This window comes from Eschrichtius robustus, chromosome 6, assembly GCF_028021215.1.
Source record: "Eschrichtius robustus isolate mEscRob2 chromosome 6, mEscRob2.pri, whole genome shotgun sequence".
NCBI lineage: Eukaryota > Metazoa > Chordata > Mammalia > Artiodactyla > Eschrichtiidae > Eschrichtius > Eschrichtius robustus.
The window spans coordinates 64,535,672-64,561,061 of NC_090829.1; the positions used below are offsets into that span (position 1 = coordinate 64,535,672).

Consider the following 25,390-nt stretch of genomic DNA (forward strand, 5'->3'; position numbering starts at 1 on the left):
GGCTGTGTTGGGACTTCCTTGCGGTGCGTGGGCTTCTCATTGTCATACCTTCTGTTGTTGCGGAGCACAGGCTGTAGGTGCGCAGGCTTCAGTAGTTGTGGCCCATGGGCTCAGTAGTTGTGGCTCGCAGGCTCTAGTGCTCAGGCTCAGTAGTTGTGGCGCAGGGGCTTAGTTGCTCCGCAGCATGTGGGATCTTCCGGGGCCAGGGCTCGAACCCATGTCCCTTGCATTGGCAGGTGGATTCTTAACCACTGTGCCACCAGGGAAGCCCCTCTACCAAATATTTAAAGAAGAATTAACACCAAATTCTTCACAAACTCTTCCAAAAAAAGAAATAGAAGAGGAGGAAACACTTCTCAACTCATTCTGTGACACCAGTATTATCCTGATATCAAAACCAGACATCACACACAAAAAGAAAACTAAAGATCAATATGTCTTATGAATATAAATTCCAAAAAAACTCAAATAAAACTAGCAAACCAAATCCAGCAAAATATAAAAATGATTATATACCTTAACCAAGTGGGATTTATCCCAGAATGCAAAGTGGATTTAACATGCAAAAATCAATTATTATAATACACCATGTCAATAGAATTAAGGACAAAAACAAATGGTTATCTCAATACATGCAGAAAAAGCATTTGACAAAATCCAATATCCCTTCAATATAAAAATACTCAACAAACTAGGAATTGAGGGAAATTCCCTAACCTGATAAAAGGCATCTACAAAAAAAAAAAGTTAATATGTACTTAATATTAAAAGACTGAATGTGGACTTCCCTGGTGGTGCAGTGGTTAAGAATCCACCTGCCAACATGGGGGACACGGGTTCGAGCCCTGGTCCGGGAAGATCCCACATGCTGCAGAGCAACTAAGCCCGTGCACCACAGCTACTGAGCCTGCGCTCTAGAACCCGCGAGCCACAACTACTGAGCCTGTGTGCCACAACTATTGAAGCCCGCGCACCTAGCACCCGTGCTCTGCAACTAGAGAAGCCACCGCAATGAGAAACCCGCACACCGCAACGAAGAGTAGCCCCAGCTCGTCGCAACTAGAGAAAGCCCGCCCACAGCAACGAAAACCCAAAACAGCCAAAATAAATAAATAATAAAATAAAAGATATTAAAAAAAAAAAAAAAAGGCTGAATGTTTTCCCCCAAAGATGAGGAACAAGACAAGCATGTCTCTTGCCGCTTCTATTCAGCTTAGAAAAAAGTTCTAGCCAGGTCAGTTAGACAAGAAAGGGGGGGGTGGGGGAAGACATTCAGATTGGAAAGAAAGTAGTAAAACTATCTCTATTTGCAGATGACCTGATCTTGTACATAGAACATGTTACTGAGTCCTCTAATGAGTTAGCAAGGTTGCAGGATACAAGATCAGTCAGTTGTAATTCTGTACACTATCAATGAATAATCTAAAATGAAATTATGGAAAGAATTCAATTTACAGTAACATAAAAAAGAGTAAAATACTTGGATTAAATTTAACAAAAGTGCAAGACTTGTACACTGAAAACTATAAAACATCACTGAAAGAAGTTAACTAAGACCTAAATAAATGAAAGATACCATGTCCATGTTCATGGATTGGAAGACTTACTATTGTTAATACAGCAATACTCCCCAAATTGATTTGCAGATTCAAGACAACCCCTCTCAAAGTCCCAGCTGCCTCTTCTGTTTTTTCACAGAAATTGATAAACTGATCCTCAAATCTATATGGAAATTCAAGAGACCCAGAATAGCAAAAGAGTTCTGAAAAATACCAAAGTTGGGAGATTTATACTTCCTGATTTCAAAATTTGTTATAAAGCTACAGTAATGCTACACTAAGCTACAAGACAATGTGGTACTTGCATAAAGATAAGATATATCAATCAATGGAATAGATTGAGAGTCCGGAAGTAAACTCTTACATTTATGGTGGATGGAATTTTTTTTTTGACCATGCTGCACGGTTTGTGGGATCTTAGTTCCCCAACCAGGGATTGAACCTGGGCCCTCGGCAGTGAGAGCACAGAGTCCTAACCACTGGACAACCTGGGCGTTCCTGGTCAATTGATTTAGACAAGGGTCTCAAGACAATTCATGGAGAAAGAAGAATTTTTTCAATAAATGATGCTGTGACAACTGGATGTTCACAGGCAAAGGAATGAAGTAGAAGCCCCCTACCTCACATCACATGCAAAAATTAACTCCAAATGGATCAAAGACCTAAATGTGAGACCTAAAACTATAAAGGACTTGTATCCAGAATATACACAGAACTCTTGCAACTCAACAATAAAAAGTTAATTAGCTTAGTTTAAAAATGGGTAAGGCACACAAAAACCTGCGCCCAGATGTCTATAACAGCTTTATTCAAAACTGCCAAGACTTGGAAGCAACCAAGATGTCTTTTGTAGGTGAATGGATAAATAAACTGTGATACATCAGACAATGGAATATTATTTAGTGCTAAAAGAAAATGAGCTGTCAAGCCATTAAAAAAAAAAAGAAAAGAAAAGGAGGAACTCTAAATGCTTATATTACTAAGTGAAAGAAGCCAATCTGAAAAGGTTACATACTGTATGATTCCAATTACATGACATTCTGGAAAAGGCAAAACTATGAAAACAGTAAAAAAAAAAATCAGTGGTTGCCAGGGGTTGGGGGGAGGGAGGGATGAATAGATTTGAATAGGGAGGGAGCAGAGAGTTTTAGGGCAGTGAAACTACTCCGTGATCCTATAATGGTAGACATATGTCATTATACATTTGACAAAACTCAGATACACCAACAGTGAACCCTAATGTAAACTATGGACTTAGGGTAATAATGACATTTCAATGTAGATTCTTCAGTTGTAACTAATGTACTACTCTGGTACCAGATTTTGGAACTGAGGGAGGCTGTGCCTATGTGGGGCAGGGAGTATGTGGGAAAATTGTGTACTTTCTGCTCAATTTTGCTGTTAACTTAAAACTGTTCTAAAAAATAAAGTCTGTTTAAAAGGAAAAGAAATGGCTAAGGGATCTGAATAGACATTTCTCCAAAAAGCTCTACAAATGGTCTACAAGCACATGAAAGATACTCAGCATCATTAATCATTAGGAAATTACAAATCAAAACCACAGTGAGATATCATGTAATGCCCACAAGAATGGCTGTAACAAAAGACAGACATGTATGAATGGATAATCAAAATGTGATATATACATACAATGGAATATTATTCAGTCTTAAAAAGGAAAGAAATCCTGTCACATGCTATAACATGGACAAAACTTGAGGACATTATGCTAGGTGAAATAAGCCAATCACAAAAAGACAAATACTGTATGATTCTACTCATATGATGTATCTAAAGTAGTCAAACTCATAAAAACAGTAGAATAGTGGTTGCTAGGGGATAGGGGATGGGGGAAATGGGAATTGTTATTTAATAGATATAGAGTTTCAGATTTTGCAAGATGAAAAATTTCTGGAGAGCTATTTCACAGCAATGTGAATATACTTACTAATGAACTTACACTTAAACATGATTAAGATGGTAAATTTTATGGGGTTTTTTATCATATGCTTCTTTATCATGATTAAAAAGAAAAAAAAACTTTTAAAGACTGACAATAACAGTGTTGGCAAGGATGTGAAGAAACTGGAACTCTCATACATCGCTGGAGGGAATGTAAAATGGTGCAGTCCTTTTGGAAAACAACTTGGCAGGGAGTTCCTTAAAAAGGTTAAACACAAAGTCCTCTATGATCCAGAAATTCCACTCCTAGGTATATACCCAAGAGAAATGAAAGCATATGTCCACACAAAAACGTGTACATATATGTTCATAGTAGCATTATTCATAATAGCCAAAAAGTGGAAAAAACCCAAATATCCATCAACTGGTGAATGGGTATTTAAAATGTGGTATGTGTGAGCACAGTGGTGCATCTGGGCCAGAGGTCAGTGGATCAAAATACAATGTAGAATATTCATACGATGGAATATTATTCAGCCATAAAAAGGAACGAAGTACTGATGAATGCTACACATGGATGAATCTTGAAAACATGCAAATCAAAAAAAAAGCCAGACACAAGGGCTTCCCTGGTGGTGCAGTGGTTAAGAATCCACCTGCCAATGCAGGGGACACAGGTTTGATCCCTGGTCCAGAAAGATCCCACATGCCGCAGAGCAACTAAGCCCGTGTGCCACAACTACTGAGCCTGCGCTCTAGAGCCTGTGAGCCACAACTACTGAGCCCACATGCCACAACTATTGAAGCCCACGTGCCTAGAGCCCATGCTCCGCAACAAGAGAAGCCACGACAATGAGAAGCCCGCACACCTCAATGAAGAGTAGCCCCTGCTCGCTGCAACTAGAGAAAGCCCGCGTGCAGCAACGAAGACCCAACACAGCCAAAAATAAATAAATAAATAAAAATTTTAAAGAAAGCCAGACACAAAAGACCACATATTGTATGATTCCATTTATATGACATGACCAGAATAGGTCTATAGGTCTACATCTATAGAGACAGAAAGCAAATTAGTGGTTGGCAGGGGCTGGACAGGAGGGAGGAATGGGGAATTACTACTAATAAGTATGGGATTTCTTTTTGAGATGACAAAAATGTTCTGAAATTAGATAGTATTGATGGTTTCACATTTTGTAAATATACTAAAAACCCCTGAATTATAAACTTTAAAAAGGTGAATTTTATGGTATGTGAATTATATCTCAATTTTTTTAAGGTTAAAAAATATATATATATCAAAAACACATATACAGGGAGAGTCAACAGGCAGATAATATCCTTGAATGTGACTTCATTTGTAACCCATAGACTGGTAAGACTGAATAAGCTCAGGTACATATTCTAATATTATTATTTCCATTTTCTTAAATCATAAAAATACTAAATACTAAAATGTTAAAGTTTACCTGGCAGAAAAGAGAAAAGTATCCATAATCTTATCACGAAATAGAACAACTATTTCCTTTTCTCCCATATATTCTCTGATCGGTGATGACTTTTTCACAAACATGACTAAAATGGGAATGACTAAACATGGCTAAAATAAAGATGTTAAGGTCTCTATCTTAATCAAGAAACAAGCCTCCAACTTTAGGAATTCCTACTTGGGAGAAATTCACTATATGAAATTCAAATTTCTAAGACATAGGTAAAGCAAATATGTAACCAATTATTGGCACAAATACCCAAATTTTGCTGTTTCTTAGACTCCCAGATGAGGTCTCTGCCCACCTTCCTCATTGATGCCTATAAACTACCTGAGGCTGGTTTCTCAAGATGTGGCCCCTTAGTGGTTCCCTCCCTGAAAATGCTGCCCCACTATGGGTTTGGGGACATCGGCGCTGAAGGGAGTGTGATATTGGCCAAACCGCTTGCCCTCTGTGAGCCTCAGATTCCTCATTTATAAAATACGGATGATAGGGGCTTCCCTGGTGGCGCAGTGGATAAGAATTCGCCTGCCAATGCAGGGGACACGGGTTCGAGCCTTGGTCCGGGAAGATCCCACATGCTGCAGAGCAACTAAGCCCGGGCACCACAACTACTGAGCCTGTGCTCTAGTGCCTGAGAGCCACAACTACTGAAGCCTGCGAGCCACAACTACTGAGCCCACGTGCCTACAGCCCGTGCTCCACAACAAGAGAAGCCACCACAATGAGAAGCCCACGCACCGCAACAAAGACACAACACAGCCACAAATAAAAATAAATAAAATAAATAAATTAAAAAGAAAATAGGGATGGTAATACCACTTCACAGGATTTTAGTGAGAATTACATTAACCAATGTCTGTAATGTGCTTGGTTCAATAAACAAAGGCTGTTATTATTATGATCCAAGGATGCATTTTAAAAAGTCACTTCCAGGGAATTCCCTGGCGGTCCAGTGGTTAGGACTCTGCGCTTTCACTGCTGAGGGCCCAGGTTCAATCCCTGATCAGGGAACTAAGATCCCACAAGCCGTGCGGTGCAGCCAAAAAAAAAAAAGTCACTTCCAAACCCCACACCCACACCTTCCCTATTTATCTACACAGTGAGCCCATAAGGCGATTGCCAGTTTCAGATGACAATCTACGTGGTACTCTATGGATGAGGCCAAGAGACAACCCAAGTGTCTAGTAGATAATAGGACCCAGGAAACACCTCCTAAGTAAATGAATGAAAGGAGCCTCAAATCCCTTTGCTTACACTAAAGGGTTTGGGGTATTTTTCCCTTTTTCCTGATTATAAAAGTAACAGATGAAAAAAATTACTCGTTATTTTTAAAACTATATATATATACAACAGCACAGCAAATTGAAAAGTAAAGAGAAACTTTAAAAAGCGCTCATATTCCTACCACCCAAGGGGCAATCTAACATATTTTGGCATGTTTCTTTTTCATTATTTTTACAGTGTTGAGCTAATTTTATACTTTATATAATTTTATATCCTGCATTTTTTCACTTAGTACATTATAAGCATTTCATTTAATATGTTTTATAAATAACTTCAATGTTTGAATACTATTTTATTATATGGGAACTAACAATTTCCCCATCATTGGATTTTTAGGGTGTTTCCAATTTTCTATTGCAAATTAGATTTTCTGAGTTTCAGAAATATATATATGTTTTTATGTATATATGTATATTATGAGCTCAGAAAAGAATAGAAACGTGTGTATGTGAGTGGGTGCCTTTGGGCATGGGATTGTTGGGATGGGGCAAGGTTTGCTTTTATGTTACATACTTCTTTACTGTTTAAATCATTTATAGCTAGCAGGGATGACTTTTGAAATTAAATGTTTACGCAAAGGAAGGAAGGAGGAGAGAGGAAAGGAGGGAGGGGGGAGGGAGAAAGAAGGAAGGAAGGAAGGAAGGAAGGGAGGAAAGGAGGAAGGGAGGGAGGGAAGGAAAGAAAGAAGGAAGAAGGAAAAAAATTCCTGTACCAATTCCATTTGTAAAGAGCCTGAAAGATCAAGAGCCACAAGAAGTAACTAAGCAGTATATCCCTTTATATATTTTATAGGACAAAGATGCATACAGACCTATAATTAAAAAGTAGATATGTTTGGGATTTAATTTCTCTGAGCAAAAAAGGAAATAGTTGGGCTTCCCTGGTGGCGCGGTGGTTGGGAGTCTGCCTGCCAATGCAGGGGACGCGGGTTCGAGCCCTGGTCTGGGAAGATCCCACATGCCGCGGAGCGACTCGGCCCGTGAGCCACAATTGCTGAGCCTGCGCGTCTGGAGCCTGTGCTCGGCAACGAGGGGCCGCGATGGTGAGAGGCCTGCGCACCGCGATGAAGAGTGGCCCCCGCTTGCCACAACTGGAGAGGGCCCTCGCACAGAGGCGAAGACCCAACACAGCCATACATACATACATAAATAAAAAGAATGTAAGCAGACAAGAATAGCATTAAAAAATAATAATAATAATAATAATGCCTTCCCTGCAGAATACAGTACCCCAAAACTGTTAAAAAAAAAAAGGAAATAGCAAGCTGCAAAGAATCCCAGCCCAACTTACTGATTGATTTTGGATTCTGTGGTGTTTCCAGCTTTGTCTCTCAATTTGATTGTAATGGATCCTCTTCTTATGTTCTTGTTCCAAGTTATAATATCCACAAAGTAATGATATACTACAAAACAGGGAGAGAACATGGTAAGAGAAGAATATTACCAACTGCTTTCCTGAAGGTTCAGTTCGTAAAAACCCAGCCTCCCTAATAACTGAGTCTCCTTTTCTCTTCCTCTAGTTTTTCTGCAAAGATCCAGGGCAGAATTTTCTAATATTTTTTTCTATTCTCTTTGGTAAAGATGGCCTGAGTGATGGCAGAACTCAGTGGTATGCAGTTGCCATGTGTAGGCGTCACTCTTGGATCAGTGTTTCCACCTTATCAACTGAAATCTCATGGCCTACTGCCAAGTATGATTGGTTCACTTCAATCCCCGCCCATTTTAGAATAAACCAAATAGGGGGCCATGTAGAGACCCTCCACAGCTGACAAGGTCTTCCTCAATCTGGGCCATGTCCACCAGCCTACCCAGCCTCCCTCATCTCTTCCCCCGTCATGCCACACCACCTGCACTGCTATGCTCTCTCTTGCTTCTGGGCCTTTCCCCAACTTGGACGCTCTTACTTTGCCCCCTTTGCCAATTCATCCTTCAGGTTCCAGCTGAATGCACTCCCTCCAGAAGGCCTTCACTGACCCTCAGACTAAGCCAGGTCTCTCTCAGAGTTCTTATCATGCTCTGGTATTCTCTCATCATTAGTTAACACACTTTATTTACAAAATGCAAGACAAATGATAACCAAAAAGTGGTAAACATATGTGTACATCTATACAAATATTGCCTGTATAATGTCTTATGGGGTTTTTAAAAAAGCTAAAATATACTACAATGATAACTAGGAAGGGATGGTTATTCCTCTTGGTAATCCCAGCAGTAATACCTGTGGATATCCATTAATTCCTACTGAATAAACGAGAGCACATAACGTATCCAGAGAACTATTCTTCCTCCCTACTCTCTGCTCCCCAAGGTCAAGGACGCTCTGGGAAGATGGGGATCCCACCATGATAGTGAGATTTGCTATCTCTTGGTCAGACTTGCAGAGAAGGGGAAAGAGGCTCAGGGAAATGACAGTCCCACTAGGGAATAAGGTCAGCCATGGGGTTGCCATTTCATGGCCCATTAGTACTCAGGGGCTTGACCCATTTGGGTTGGGCAGACACCAAACCCTGGGCTGCCACTCATGGCTCCAAAGGAGGAGGGAAACCTGGTGATCTGCAACCTCTTTTATAAGGGTTGCTCCCAAGAAAAGTGAAAAGAGGGATAAGATTGTAAGATGTACATCTGCCCAGGAAAATTCCTACTTGCTTCCCGGGGCATCTGATCATCTGCTGCCCTATTTAGCTCCCATCTTGAATACCCAACCTCTCAATGTCCTTAGAAGGTCATTGTTTTTGTTTTGGAGCTGGAACTGACCCATACATGTGGCTGACACCTGATTTTTCCTAACCACAATTTCACATCTCTTGGGGCTCAAGCAAATTTCTGGAAGATCTTAGTGATTAGAATGGCCGTCCAGTGAAGCTAACAACTATGATTTGTTGAGATTTTAATCCTTATAACCCAGAAGATAGGCATGATTATCCCCCTTTTACCAAGCAGGACATTGAGACTCAGAGAGGTTAAATGTCTTGGTCACACAGCTATTATGTAGGAGAGTCAGGATTCAACCTAGGTCCTTCCAACTCCAAAGTCCATGCTTCACCATGGCCTTCATTTGCCAAGAAGTAGCCAGGAAGCTGAGACTCAGCCATTCCAAAAATAAAAGAGTTGGGCAACAGCAAGCAAGCACATTCACCACTCACTGCAGAAGGGTTTCTCCTCAGCTGTGTCAAAGAACGCTTTAGTCATAGGAGGATCCCGCTCCCTTAAATAGTCTTTCCAATTATCAGCATAGTAGCCTATAAAATAAGTCAGAAAAGTGTAACATTAACATGTATTATATAAATGTAAAAGCAATGGCGGAGATAGTGAGAACAGCAGGTTTGACTGCCACCACCATCGAGACAATCCCCCTCGTACCCACTTGCCAGAGGACCCTCCAGTGGCTTTTCCCCCTATCTACTGATATTACATCACCAGCCCTGGTCCTCAGTAGCAGGGGTGGGATTGTGGGGAGTGACACACACTGGGTAGACTAAAAATAGCACTGATATTTTCCAGCAATACATTCATTTTCTAGATTATTTAAAACAGATTCAGGTTTATACCTAGAACAGCATCACTTTTGCAAAGCGATGTGCTTTCTTGAAGAACTATGATTGGGCCCCTGAAGTACAGAGAACTTGGAATTGCTGTTACTCTGTCAACAGGCAGGGAAACGTCATCCTTCGTGACGTGCCTACAGGAATGAGGCTGAGGGCCATCCCTGGGGCCTCTCTCTCTCCTCTGTTCCCACTGCTAGGGAGTGGCCTGCACATTCTGACTTAACTGATCTGGAGTGGAACCCAGGCATCAGCATTTTTTATAAGCTCTGTAGATGATTCAGATGCACAGTCAAGTCTGAGAACCCCTTGTCTATATAGCATGCCCTGATGTTAACTTGAGTCTTTCCTTTGGGTACAATTAGAGAATTCTCATGACCATCCAGTTACAAAGTCTCCACCACCCGGAATATTTCTGCTAACCCTTAGCAAATATCCAAGCAGCCTCCACGGTGTCTGTTACCCCAGCCCACCCCTGTATGTGTCCATGCACACAGCACCAGAGTGTGGCATGAGGGCATTTACAGACACAATTTGTTAGAGGGGTTGCTTTGCCAAACCCTCCCCCAGCAGAGAGGTTGTGTGCCTGGAGAGGGTGCTCCTGTCCCCACAGGAGCAGACTACGTAAGGTGACTGTGCCTGGGTGAGCTTGGAAACTCTTCTGGAACCTTCTTTTTCTTGCTAGAATAAAGTGTCCAGGGAGGTGGCACTACCTTCTGGATGAAATCCCATATAGATTGCCTTTCTAGCATTCTTTATTCTTAGGAGACCCCAGAGTACTTCACAGAACAAATTGGCTAGAAAAAACTAAGTAAGTTTTTTTTTTTTTGGCTGTGTTGGGTCTTCGTTTCTGTGCGAGAGCTTTCTCCAGTTGCGGCGAGCGGGGGCCACTCTTCATCGCGGTGCGCGGGCCTCTCACTGTCGCGGCCTCTCCCATTGCGGAGCACAGGCTCCAGACGCGCAGGCTCAGTAGTTGTGGCTCACGGGCCCAGTTGCTCCGCGGCATGTGGGATCCTCCCGGACCGGGGCACGAACCCCTGTCCCCTGCATTGGCAGGCAGATTCTCAACCACTGCGCCACCAGGGAAGCCCAGTAAGTTTTTTAAAAACAGCATTTTCAGGCCCATTTTTAGATGGTAAAATGGTGCTAGGATTCTACCAGAAATTAGCTCTTTGTTAATCAGAGTGGGAAACTGCTTGCTGGACTAACCCAGAAGGGGGCAGGACTCCGTCTGTGATATGCCACAGTTGACACACTTGCCGTTCCTATAATCCCGGTAGGAGTCACAGGGATACGCGGTGATGGTGCAGTTCTCTCTCAGCGAAGAAAGGTACAGGTACACGGACCTCTGGTGGTCACACTTAAAATACTGCATTCCTGGGTTGTAAAAGGAATGATCAAAGAGTAGAGCAGTTGTAGCATTTAGTAATAAATAGTGCCTCGCATATTGTTTATACACATAATTTATCATGTCTCCTACATACCAGGCACTGTGCTAACAGCTTCAATGTACTTGATTTCATTTAATCTTTATAAAACCAATAGATCAGGATTCATGCTGACAAATGGCAGGAGACAAGAAGATAGGCATGATTACCCCCATTTTACCTAGCAGGACATTGAGACTCAGAGAGGTTAAAGGACTTGACTTTGTCCTTCCTTTGTCAGTGAAAGGAGGAAGAAATGTCAGTGGTAGTCAGAGATCCCCCAGAGGTTTTCAGCAGAAGGCAAGCACATTTAAACCAGTAAAGACATGAGAGAAAGACGGCATTGGGGAGCAATTTGTAGAGGAAAATCCCCAATGAGGGCAAGGAGAGGAGATAGTTGTGAAAAAGGATGGGGGATGCTTCCACCTTGGGTCAGATGGGGAAATGAATGTAAAGACCAACTTTGTGATCTAAGGTTAGGATAGATAAAATGGCTCCTTCAGGTGGGACCTTGATCTAGGTACAAAAGTCAGATCTAGCTCACCTCTAAGAGGTGAGGGTTTATAGCTGGGGCGGTATTTGGAATAGAAGCATGAGGAGTGATCATAGGGAGTCAGCAAGAGATAAGTATGAGGCTTTTCTGGCATTATTGAGGGCCATGGAGAAGTTAACAAGTTTGCCTGGACCTTGTACTTGATCAACAAGACTCCATGACTTCTCCAGAATGTGCCCAAGCAAAGATGGGGGCTGACATGGCAGAGACCTAAGGGCCTGGGGGTGCACAGGGCATTCATGAGAGCAGACAAGTGACAGGGGCTCCATTTCTGCTCCAGAGGTGAAGGGTGAAGTGAGAGGAGCTGAACAATAGGAGGTGGCACTGGAAGCTGTAAGTGGGCAAGAAGAGGTGAGACACAAGCCTCAAGTTAATTCTTGGTGGGTGCCATGTGATGTGGTGGTGAGAGAGGAGGCTGATGAGGCATAGAGGTGGCCATCAGAAGAGTTGGAGCTGATGAAGGACTAAAGTACAAAATATCAGAGAGGTTCATCAGAAGGTTGATGGGTTAGACGATGAAGTCATTCAGAAACAGGAACTGGGTCCCAAAGATGGGTAATCAAAGGAGGTAAGGATCTCAATAGCAGACAGTGAACCCCATGGAAAGAGGAGTTGTGATTGTGAGCTAGTAGTTTGGAGAGGCACTGGGAGCTGGAGTCAGATCAATGTTTCTTCTTTCTCTGGAGTCCACATATGCCCATAGAAGAGATCAGTGGAGGACAGAAAGAAATAAACTGGGCGAGAGAGGAGAAGCAGGGGCCAAGCTGGACTGGAGTAAAATCTGACAAGTCGACATTTAATTATTGTTCCTGGAACTTCCACTTGCAGAAACAATGAAGTTAATAATGCTACAGAGGATGTCCTTTGTAAGCAAAGCACATTATCTTTGGCTGCTCATGGATGTAGTTACATTACAGCACACAGGATGGGATTTGAATACACACCATTTATGGTACAATATGATTGGCCCTACTTATGCCATTTCATCTGGATCATTTTCAAACACTACGTCATTCCCATGGGGCCATATACAGCTACCATTTTGTAACAAGATCATCTTTTTCTAGAATTATTTCCATGATTGTTTAATTTTCTCTAACAATGGTGAAATACAGATTCAGAGCACTTGGCGGGGGGGTTGTTTTTTGGGGTTTTTTTTATTTTTGGCTGCGTTGGGTTTTTGTTGCCACGCACGGGCTTTCTCTAGTTGCGGCGAGCGGGGGCTACTCGTTGTTAGCGTGCGTGGGCTTCTCATAGCAGTGGCTTCTCTTGTTGCAGAGCCCGGGCTCTAGGCGCACAGACTTCAGCAGTTGTGGCATGTGGGCTCAGTAGTTGTGACACACGGGCTCAGTAGTTGTGGCTCACGGGCTTAGTTGCTCCACAGCATGTGGGATCTTCCTGGACCAGGGCTCGAACCCGTGTCCCCTGCATTGGCAGGCGGATTCTTAACCACTGTGCCACCAGGGAAGCCCAGGGTGGGTTTTTTTAATTCTGTCCCCCATCACACTTTAATGTTGCCCTCCAACTACCCATTTTTGTTTTGTGAGTTTTTTCTCGTTATAAAACTAATACATGCTCATTTAGAAAATAAAAAATAATAGCAAATTATGATGCAAAAATTACCTAGAAATCCAACATCCAGAGATCACCACTAATAATTATTTGGAGCACTTATGTTTAGTGTTTTTTTCTACACTTACACATGTACAAATATACATTTAAAAAACAAATTGGGATTATACTGTATAATTTGTGTATTTTTCACTTAACATCATATTGTAAGCATTTTCATTAACCTGACAATATGGTTTTTAAGAATTACATTCCTTTGTGTAGGATGCACCATACTATTTAATAATTTTCCTATGTTGGGTATTTAGATTATTTCTAAAAACTTAACTATTATAAACAATGCCATGTTGAATATCTTCACTCTGATTTTTGTCTACATTTTCCATTATTTCTCTAGGAGAGATTTCCAAATGTGTAATTTCTAGGTCAAAGATACACCTTTTCAAGAGAGAGAAATAATTCAAAATCGCTTTTAATCATATGGTTATTTTTTTTAAGTAGTATATTTGAGTAATAATGTTTAATTTATAATTTATATTTATACCACCTCTATCTTCTCAGGAAATTTGTTTTTGATTAAAAACGATTTCACATAGAATAATATCAGATTTTTAAAATACACCTTTTTTAAACCACTATTTTACAAAATATAAAGTATCTGCACTTACCTCCAAATATTGTTTGGGGGCAACCAGGTTGATCCAATCCTCCATTTGGGTAGAAGTCTATGTTTCCTAATGGTTCCCTGTAGCCCAGTGCTAAAAGACAATATACTACGCTTTTATACTGCTTTGAACTTTTCCCATCTCATAGCTCATTTGCCTGTTTAGGATATAGGCAGAGATTGTCTTATTCTTGTCTTTGCTGCTATTGTTGTCGTTAAACCTATTTAAATATTTTGTCCAAAGTTAGCCAGATAGTTAGTTAGAAAGCAGTGATTTCCAAGTAGGAGACTATGAAGCTAGTAACAGAATTTATTTCCCATATTTCTGAAAATGTAAGAGAATTTGGTCACTCATTCACCACATGGCTGATAAAATGATATGTTTCATGTTTATATTTGGCTGGAACACTCATTGCTAGGTGCTTCCTGAGCCTCTAATTACATTTGTGTAAGTCTTTAATGAATAAGAAACAGGAAAAAATGAACCTTCACTTAGTAGGAGAAACCTTTAAAGTTTGGGGATCTAGGATGGTTAAAAGATTGGAAACTCTTCTAGAAAATGGGGACCTAGAAAATTATAGATAGATTTAATAATTGCTTATTCTCTTTGACCTTGTAACTCCAAAGTAATCAGTAAAATGCTTGATTAAAAGATTATACAGGGACTTCCCTGGTGGTCCAGTGGTTAAGACTCCGCGCTTCCACTGCAGGGGGCATTGGTTCAGTCCCTGGTCGGGGAACTAAGATCCCACATGCCGTGTAGTGTGGCCAAAAAAAAAAAGATTATACATATGTATGTATGTATATATATGTATACACACATATATAGTGTATCATTGCAATAATGATAATAGCTATTATATGTTCAGGAAACTACATGTGTCTGTGGGTGTGATACTAGGGGTTTTACACAGATTTCTTCTAATTTTCACAATGTCTGAAAAGTAGCCATTGGTAAATTCAGATGAAGTAAGTTACAGATGAAGATTCTGGGGCTTGGAGGACTTATGGACCAAACATGATACCACCAGAAAGAACCAAACCTGGGATTTGAGTCCACCTCTGCCTTGACTGCAAAGCTTATATTTTTCCTTCAAAATTTGCCCTCTTCAAGAACAAAAAATAAATTACTCTATGCCATCAAGCATTAAAATAGCATTGAGGTACTGCACCTAAGTAAGGTAATACTTTGCAAACTGCATAGTAAGAACACAGCTATTTCACAGAGAAACTTCTTCTAAGGCAAACAATTGCTGAATACCACACCAGAGTGCCCACAATAGGCAGTCAAGTGTGTTTCAGGTGGTTGTATCACAAAGGAGATGTACTATTAAATGTCCACTCTGGTCTGTCCCCTCAGCTCTCCCCCAAGTTCCTACTCCAGCTCTTCTCCCAGACATCTGGATATAAAGACCCATCTGTAACATCAGCCCAACCCCCAAGCCATGTACCCAATCCCAGAAATGAAATCAACACCATGAAAGATAGAAATAGCCAGGAAGATCCACAGAGAGCTAGAGACCTATAGGTGGTTCAGAAATGCTCTGTGTGGAAAGACACAACACTTAAACATATCTTTCAGCTTAAGGTAATAATGACAAAGAACCAACAAAAACAGGGAATCATGCATCCAAACCCAGTTGTACTTATGGAAACATTTGTCCACATGGTGTGCAAATCAGCCTGTCCTTGACTGGTCAAGATGATCACTTTAAAAATAATAGGAGACAACGGGAAACGTACCTCTACTCCATCAGGAGATCCTGGGTGCCTGCATTAAAGCAGCTTCCCTTCAGTATTCTTGTGGATTTGGAAACTTGCCCCGTAGGAAAAGAGGGAATCTAGAGGAACCTGATCCACCCCTGCATGACGATCCCCCTAGGGGGAGACTCTTTAGGAGTTTGGGGGTGAGGGTGTGGGTGGTCACTGACCCACAAGGAATGTTACCATCAATGTCAGAATGGATGACGTCAACGAACTGTGCGTCACTGGGATCTAATCTGTCCTCTGGAGGTCTCCCATTGAATAAAGGGCCTGCAGGGTCCAGACCTGGAAGGAAAACAGAGTCGGCTTGGCAGCCCCACGCCATGAGTCACCTGCAGCCGGGCTTTGGATCCCTGCCCACGGAGATGGCTCACAGGCTGCGGGGCATCCTCGGGTGGGCAGGCACTCACATTCCCATCCTGCTGTGTCAGGCTCCTTTCCACAGCCCTGTATAGCCTTTTCCCACACTAAAGGTGGTTACCCTCACAGCGCCCCCTGAGAACTCATCCAGACTCCATCTGGAGGTGTACTATACCTTGTGCAGGGCTCCACGGCAGGGAGTGCACAGACATATGGGGACCAGGGACTGGGATAAACTGGTTCCTCAGGAAAAAAGCATCTAAGGGTGCATATAAAAAGCAGACACTATACGTATCTTTATCTCATTTTAAATAATCCAGAAACTTCACTCAACTTTTCTTTCTTGTTATTAAAAAAACTCCTTTATTGTTTCCATTTTTATTCACATTTACCAGCTCACCTGGTCCACATCACAAAGGAGGAAAGGTAGCTATTGTCATTCCCATTTTACAGATGAATGAACTGAGGTTCAGGGAGGTCAAGTGTCTTAGCCAGGGCCACAGCCTCACAATGCAACCACAGCCTCACAATGCAACCACCTCTCTCTGTTGAGCTTTTGATTTCATTGAACTGGGTTTGGCAAACTGAGTGGGAAAGTGTGAGACTCACTGGTCAGGCCAGGTATTAGACTAGGTATGGAAGAGGGAAATTAAGTGGGTGCCAGTTCCTGCAGAATTAACCCACCCCATAAATGCCTGAACTGATTTCTTGCTCTTGGTCAATGTTAACTGGACATTCCTCACCATTATTATGAAACAGCTGCAAAAGCAAGAGAGCAGCTCCTACGATGATGTAACCACAAACTAAAAACGAAACACCAGAGGATCCCAAAGACCTTGCTAACTAGAAACTTACCTGGAGTGAAAAAGGTTTCAAGGGATGTCTCTGAGTTTTTAATCTATGAAGGTCATTTTAAATGACATCCCCTATCCCCCGGTGGTATAAAATCCAAGAGATAGCATCTTTGCCTCAGCAGTCCTGGTTCTAGCCCCAATCTCTCCATTTCTCCCTGGCCAACACCCTTGCTTCCTTGAGGCATGTCTTTATCTGCCTCCTAATTTTATCTCCCTCTGTCTCCCCCACCCACCCCACCCGCCAGCTTTTCTTCCTCTTCTGTCTGCTCCCAACTGAAACTGATGTGGGGAGGAGGTGGATCAACACCCAGGTACCCAAGTCCACAGGATAGTCTCTGCACAGAATGAGAAACTCATAACCTTGGAAAGACCTTGCTGGGGAAGCCTCCCCCTCCTCACATGAAACAGCATCATTTCCAGTCTGAGAAAATGAACAGTGAGAGCCTCAGTTTATAGCAACCTCCAGATCCACAGCAGATACATTGGCTTACCATATAAAATCCAAACCAGGGCAATTTTGAAAGTGATAAGGCTGCTATTAATAATTGTGCCAGGACAGAAGACACAAATGAGGACTGTCACAGTAAACTTGGACATATGATCTCCTTAGAGATAATTCATAGCAAATGATCAGCTTATACTGTCAGCCAAAAATCACAAACTGCCCTAAAAAAGCTGCATATTTTGTGTGAGCAGAGACCATTGGAGTCAGATGGATGTGACATGGAACCCCAAACCTAGCATTAACCAGCTGTGTGATCTTAAGCAGGTTACTTTACTTCTCTGAACCTCAGTTTCCTTATCTGCAAAATAGAGGTAGAATGAATTGCTACTTCAGAAGACTTACCAAAGCACTCTGGGATCTGAATCCAGAATATTGAAATTATTATAGAATAGAAACAAAAATGACAAAATGGAGCTCTTTCTTGTTGCTCTGTGATAGCCAGAAAAGTGTCTAGCTAGTGATCCCTGGCTTTGATTACAAGATTAACCAGTTTGAGAATTTGATAAAAGCTCTGGACCTCTCCCCAGGAGAGACGTCAAACATTTTGCATGCGTTTTCAGGGGCCTCTTACTCCCATCCCCAAGGTCACCATGAACTAACTCTCCAAGGCAGTGCTGTCCAATAGAAATATAATGTGAGCCACATATATAATTTAAAAATTTCTAGCAACCACTTTAAAAAAGTAAAAAGAAACAAGGAAGATTGACTTTAATAATACATTTTATCTAACCCAATATAGCAGAAAATTATTTCAACATGTAATCAATATAAAAAATTTGAAATTCTTTAATACCCTTCTTTTGTACCTAGTCTTCAAATTCCAGTGTGTGTTTTGCATTTACAGCACACCTCGATTTGCATTAACAACATTTCAGGTGCTCAGTGGCACATGTGGCTTGTGGCTACTATATTGGACAACACAGCTTTGTGGTCATTTCCTAAAGTATGGTGTTCAGACCACCTGCATCTTCTGGTTAAAAGTACAGACCGCCGGGAATTCCCTGGTGGTCCAGTGGTTAGGACTCCACACTTCCACTGCAAGGGCCATGGGTTTGATCCCTGGTTGGGGAACTAAGATCCCACATGCCTCGCAGCGTGGCCAAAAAAAAAAAAAAAGGAAGTACAGACTCCTGGACCTCAAGCCCAGAGATTCCAATTCAGCAAGTCAGCATGGTATCCATCGCCCCAAGGTGATTTTTACAAGAATCAAATTTAATGTATTATCAAGTGATGTAGGTACTTGAAATGTTTTTAAACCCATTCATTTCTGCCATCTTCTGTTGAGGAAATTAATGAAAAGTAATACCAGGAGATGTGCCTGGAGAGCAAAAGGAGAAGGAAGAGCAGAAAAAAAAAGGGAAATGGAAGAGATGAAGCAGCCTTCTGGTCTAGATAATTAACAAGCAGAATCACCCAGTTCTTGGGAGTTGGGAGGGAATTATGTCCTTGGGTAACAGGCCAAATTCCCTCCCCTCAATCCAGTGATCCCACTCTGGCAAGGCAGTGGAAGGTGAGTGGAGAAGGGAAATGCTTTACCCCTGAAATAGCTCTCAGTAACAGGTGAGATTAACCTTGGGGCTCAGAGAGGATGAGGAGTTGGGAGAACATGGGTCAATCAGAGGAGACAGAAAGTTGAGCTGCAGACTGTTGGCTGAGTCCAGGTCACAGAGCAGGGCCACGTGGGCCCAGGGTGGAAGGGAGGTTGGCTCAGGGAATCTCCATGGTCAGAGGCCAGGTTACATTGCATTCCCATCCAAAGTAGTCGTGGGAACAGGTTCACTGGGAGGCTGAGGAGCAAAATTAGGGGGTAGATGGAATAAGGCAGTGGTGGGCTAGAGCCTCCCAGCACCAGCACTGGAGAGCAGATTTTGCTTATCTCTTCCCAAACTGTGTGGTCAGTGATGTCAGGTCAGTAGCTTGAAATCAGCCACAGTGGGAGTATTTACATCATGGAAATCAACAAATGCTATAAATCTTTTTTTTTTTTTTTTTTTTTTTGAGAGCTGATCAGCTTCTAAACACACCACTGGGAAAAGTCCCAGCTCCCAGAGGAGAAGCTCCCAATAGACAAGGAAAACAAGCACATTTGAGCCATCTGTCCTTTGTACCCATAAGGGAAAATGAATTTATAAAAAGTAAAGACATACTGCTTTCTAAAACATTATAGTAATAATTTTAAAAAATTGAAAAAGAGCTTTGCTTCCCTAGGAAAGCAGGTAAATAAGATAAGGGCAACCTTGGCCTTTGGGGTGAAAGTGAGAAAAAAAAATAGCCAGGAAAAAGAATGTAACCTCAAGTACCAAGGTTAGAAGAGACACCAGCCAATGTGGGGGGGGTGGGGGTGGTGTGTATGTGAGAGAGAGAGAGAGATTTAGGGCAGGGGGTGGTGGTGGGGACATGCCCAGGGCCACATGTCAAATTAAGTAGCACATTCAGACCTGTGGCTCTGAAAGGTTACCTCCCAAATGTAGTTGGTTTGAATCATTTACCTCTCCCCTCCCTCCCTCTGTTCACATCTACCTTCCAGACTTCCTAGGTTTGGAATGGCTATCTCAATGTAAGGATCGATTCTGGGAAAGGTATGGAAGCCTTGAGTCTCTGAAAGAGAAAGCCTCCCTCAGCCCTTCATCTGTAGCTATGGAAAGCTACAGAACACTAGGCAAATGAACCCAGCAAGGGAATCTTTGTTTGGAATTTCACATGCTGTTGTTTCTGAGGGTTTTTATTCAGCTTTGGCCTGAAAGCCGATATTCACAGAGTAGGCTCCAGACAACATAATTCCCATCTCATTTTCCTATCATGAGGCTCCAGCTATGCCTGGGGATATATTAGGTATATAGTTGAAACTATCTTGGATTAAATGAAAGGAAGAAGGCTATCTGCTTGGGGCAAAATCCCCATGGGATGTAGCTGTTTTTCTAGCCAGAAGAGAAATAAAGTCACCACCAATCTTTTCTATGGCATATACAATTTACAAAGTGCTTTGCACATATTTTATTAAATAATAAATTTAATATTGCTAAGGTCAATTACTACTATGGTCTTCCCTTTGCACAAGAGGACATTTGCTCAGAGAGGTTAAGTAATTGGAAGAGCTGGCTTTGAACCCAAGGACTAGGATTGCCTGCATCATGCTCCCCCAGGGAACACCCTGAGCAGTCTGGTTACCCTGTGCCCATTCACAGGAAGCCTTACCTGTAATTCTTCCCAGCTGGCCATTGTACATCTTTCCAACAAACCCAGCTACGTGGGCTCCTAGACTTACTCCAATCATGTATATGTCATCCAGAGAAGCTCCTTCTGCCTGGAATTTCAAGAGGTCCATCGTTATAAATTGTGAGGGGCCAAGGAGTTGACAACATCTGGAGAAATTTCCTAACTGTTGACTTCGGAGAAACATTTCTGGGCACCTTATATCCATTCTCTTATTGAAATGTCACAACACCCACACAAACTAAATGCTATTCTTTTGATTATACAGATGAGGAGACTGAGCCCAGGGTTGAAGTCATCTGCCCAAGGTCAGGCAGGGAGGGGGCAGGGCAGAATTCAAACTGGTCTGTCCAACTCCACACTTATGCCTTCACCTTTATGCCATGGTGTCTCCATTCATGCTTCTGCTAGAAACCAAGCTGAGACATCCTTAAAACCTTCCCAACTGAGAAGGGCAACCAAACATTTTGATGAACTCCTTTATGTCCATGCTGGCTCAGTTAATGAAGTCACCATGGAGAGGGAAGGAAGGAAAGAAAGGGGCAGGGCACACTAACCATAGTCCTGGGCCAGCCAGTCGTGAGTCATTTTAATATTCACTTTCCCAAAGTCTGTGGCTTAAGTAGGAAGCTCATGTAAAATTTATGTCACCCCTGGCCACAGTGGCCACCAGGTGTGACTCTCTGAAGTAGTCCTGATGTCAAGTCATTTTTTTTTTTTTCATAAAAAGGACAGTTCATGAAATAGATTAAATTAAATTAAATTTAAGATTTATTTCATCTTTGTAAGTCTTCTGAAAACATAAATCATACTCACACACAAATCGTTCATCAGACCATGTGTATCCGTTTTGGTTTTGGATAATCTGGTCACTAAACTTTTGGCATTTCTAAGAAAAGGAAGAGCTATAGAAGTTGAGGAAACTCTAGGCATTGAAGCCAGGAAACCCCTAGACAGAACCTCTCATACCCATTAGACACCTTTATGTGAGTTAGAAAAAGCTGTCCCTTCCTCAGGACCCTTTGCTGTCATTCACTAGAAAATTATCATAATAGACATATAAATCTACAATGTCTACAATGACAATGGTGCTCTCTTAGATAGGTGCCCTGTGCAGTGCACAACCTGCACAACCATATGCATGGGCCTTGCCTCGGGCCCTTCCCTTCACCTTCCCTGGGGCTTATTCAGATTTGCAAAACATTGCAAAAATAGTCCTTCTGGTCACTGTAGTTATCTCTTGGCTTTAAATATCCAGATAATGAGCCAGTTTCAATTTGGCCCTGAATCATCTAAGAGAATTCTCCCTTACCAGCATTTGGTCGATAAATTCCTTCAAGACTATTGCTACTTTTCTGGTCTTTCTAGAGGCATGGTTGTATATTACAGTTGTAGCTCCTTGATTCCAATCAACAACAACCACGTTCATGTCATCTACAGAGAGCAAACCCTCTACTAAGTCCTCCATCCAAACTGGAGGAGAGCCTGTCGGCCTGAATCCATGGACAGTGAAGATGGTTTTCTTGGTCACGTTCAAGTTCCCCAAAACTGTGGAGTTGATGGCCTGTGCGCAGGTCGGGTTTCTCCTTGTGTAGAGCATCAACTTCACATTTAGTCCCGTTCCAACCACTGCACTGTGAAAGCTCAGTTTGGTAAATGAAGGACATGTTTCATCTGTGTCTGAAAATAAAAATTAGATGGCATTGTGACAGTTCTTTCCTTAGTTGGGCATCAAGCAAGAGTGCTGTCCTACACTCTTTGGAGTTCTTTCTATGTGCCTCACGGCACCTAGCAAGAGGCTGGATCTAGTTGAATGAAGTTGCAAAGTCAGACCTGATTTGGAGTTCATAAGTAGTAACTTCTTTTTCACCAAGAAAACCATTTTTCCAAATCCTACCCTCTTTCAACGTCTAACCCAAAAGTCACTTCAACGAAGCCTTCTCCGACTCTCCCAGCCATAATTACTGTCTGTCCTTCAACCCAGAACTCCCCAAACCCCTCTATGTGCCACACTGACAGCACAATGAAGACATTTTCAGGGATGTATTATGGGTATTTCTGTACATATGTGTCTATCCCACTAGACCACAGTCTCCTTGAAATGGTGCCTTGTAATCTTGTGTATCCCTCACAGTGCCCAGCACATGGTAGAGGACTCAATAACAGAATCTGTGGGGTCCAAGCATCTCTTTCCTTGTCTATAGCACCCACCTGGGATGGTGGTAGAGAACATGATGTGCCTTGCCCTGCACCTTTCAGAAGCATCTGAAACTGTTAACCATGGTGGCCTTTCTTGGGCTCTCTCTCTCCTTCTTTGCTCAAGCACCACCTTTAGCATATGTCCTGCTGACTAGGCTCTAAGAATGGAAAGGCTGGGGATGTAATGGGAACAGCTTAAGATGAGCTGAAAGTAAGAGAATGTTTTATGGCAGAAAGTAAGAGAGTGTTTAAAAACATGTTATAGGGACATAGGAACCAGCTTAAAGGGGCTTCTGCTGGCCAGATCTGGGATAACTTGAGGACAAAATAATTAAGGAGACTAATGAATGATAGGCCTTTGAAAACCAGGAATCCATGATTCCATAACAAATAAATACATAAATAAAGAAACATGGAGAAGAGAGGAGGACTCTTACAATATAATGCTGAATGCAAACTGATAAATGTGGAATGCATGCTGGAGTGGAAATTCATCATTTTGCAACCATAATAACAAAGATTGGTTAGGCAAGAATCATCAATGGATGCTAAACTGAGGTTGGGGTGGGGATGTGGATCTTGAGGAGGAGCATGATATTTGTACGGTTTTAAAGTGTCTCCCACAGGGACTTCCCTGGTGGTCCAGTGGGTAAGACTCCATGCTCCCAATGCGGGGGGCCCAGGTTCGATCCCTTGTCAGGGAACTAGATCCCACACGCATACCGCAACTAAGAAGTCCGCACGCCACAACTAAAGATCCCGCACGCTGCAACCAAGACCCAGCACGACCTAAATAAATAAATAAATAAATATTTAAAAAAAAATAAAGTGTCTCCCACAGATTGCTCATTAGAGATTAGGGAAGAAATAGTAACTGTAAGATCGAGAAAGTGAACAATACCTTGACAAGGTTATCAAACTTGACATCACCAATGAGGAGCAGATGGATATCATGTGCCTATAGCTGTAATGCACTGGGAAGGACACAGCTTCACCTGTGAAGTGTTCTAGTAGAGAATGCATAGCTGGAATCTAACCATGAGGAAAAATCAGACAAACATAAAATGAGGAATATTCTATTTTTTAAAAAAAGAACCTGTATTCTTAAAAAAAAAAAAAAAAGTCAATGTCATAAATGACAAAGAAAGACTGGAAATGTTCTACATTAAAGGAGACTAAGGCTTCCTTGGTGGTGCAGTGGTTAAGAATCCGCCTGCCAATGCAAGGGACACGGGTTCGAGCCCTGGTCCAAGAAGATCCCACATGCCGCGGAGCAACTAAGCCCGTGTGCCACAACTACTGAGCCTGCGCTCTAGAGCCCGCACGCTGCAACCACGGAAGCCCGCACGCCTAGAGCCCGTGCTCCGCAACAAGAGAAGCCACCGCAGTGAGAAGCCTGCACACCAGAACAAAGAATAGCTTCCGCTCACCACAACTAGAGACAGTCTGCGTGCAGCAATGAAGACGCAACGCAGCTAAAAATAAATGAAAAAAAAAAAAAAGGAAACCTCTGATCGACATTGGTATCCAGACACAATAATATGATGATTGGGAGGACTACTTTTTAAATTATAATAATTATTATTATATATTATTATTACTATTATTGTGACCCCCCCCCCCCACATCCTGCTTGATTGAGAGAGAACAGCCAAGTACGAGGTGAACTGGAGCAGCAGACAATCCCTAGCTCCAAGCTGGAAATGGCCTTTTAGGATTTTCAGGAGAGGGGGCAAGGCCCTAACCATGACCGTTCTTCAGGAGAGGGAACAGACTGGGAAGACAGTTGACTTGCAACTGGCCCAAAAAAAGACAAGAGTGCCATGGGAAACATCTGTTCTGACTTCTTCCAATAAGAATTTAGGAACCATTTGCCCTGGGCCCCTATTCTCAGTGAATCTGCACTTGCACACCCAGGAATTGCTCCTCCCTTATTCTGAGCCTCAGAGTGGCCTTCATCCTGGGGGCTCTACCTTTCCTTCACAACCTGGGTCCATTCATGGATACTTTTACTTGAAACTTCTTGCAAAGGCTCTGGTACTTAGGAGTGAGTGAACTTCCAAAATAGAATGAGCAAAAGAAGCTCAAATAGAAGGTTAGAAATTAAGGAGGCTTTGAAATGCCTCACCCTAGAAAAGATGTGGCTAAAAATTGAGCCCCAAAGTCACACATTCCTCCTTTCACTCTGTACTATCCAGTAGATTGTGCAGTAAAGCATGCTCACAATGTAAATACTGTCTTTTTTTCTTTTTTTCCCCAGCTTTATTGAGATATAATTGACAAATAATATTGTGTAAATTTAAGGTGTACAATGTGATGATTTAATATATATATTAAGAAATGATTACAACAATAAGGTTAGTTAACACATTCATCTCACGTAGTTAACTTGTGTGTGTGCATGTGTGTGTGTGTGTCTATGTGTGTGAGAGGAGAACATTTAAGATCTACTGCCTTAGCAAATTTCAAATATACAATACAGTATTGTTAACTATAGTCACCA

General features: G+C 42.0%; 1 protein-coding gene across 1 annotated transcript in view; it reads right to left on the reverse strand.

Moving 5' to 3' along the window:
- The window catches only part of LIPH (lipase H), a 31,511-nt gene extending 8,590 nt beyond the window's left edge, over positions 1 to 22,921 (reverse strand). The window contains exons 1-8 of the mRNA XM_068545649.1: positions 22,900 to 22,921; positions 22,001 to 22,368; positions 20,671 to 20,779; positions 15,940 to 16,041; positions 13,997 to 14,086; positions 10,986 to 11,153; positions 9,378 to 9,473; positions 7,526 to 7,637 (exon numbers count right to left, since the gene is read on the reverse strand). Of these exons, the coding sequence (XP_068401750.1) occupies positions 7,526 to 7,637; positions 9,378 to 9,473; positions 10,986 to 11,153; positions 13,997 to 14,086; positions 15,940 to 16,041; positions 20,671 to 20,779; positions 22,001 to 22,368; positions 22,900 to 22,921 (1,067 nt within the window). The remainder of the gene's footprint in view (positions 1 to 7,525; positions 7,638 to 9,377; positions 9,474 to 10,985; positions 11,154 to 13,996; positions 14,087 to 15,939; positions 16,042 to 20,670; positions 20,780 to 22,000; positions 22,369 to 22,899) is intronic.
- Positions 22,922 to 25,390: the final 2,469 nt, after the last annotated feature.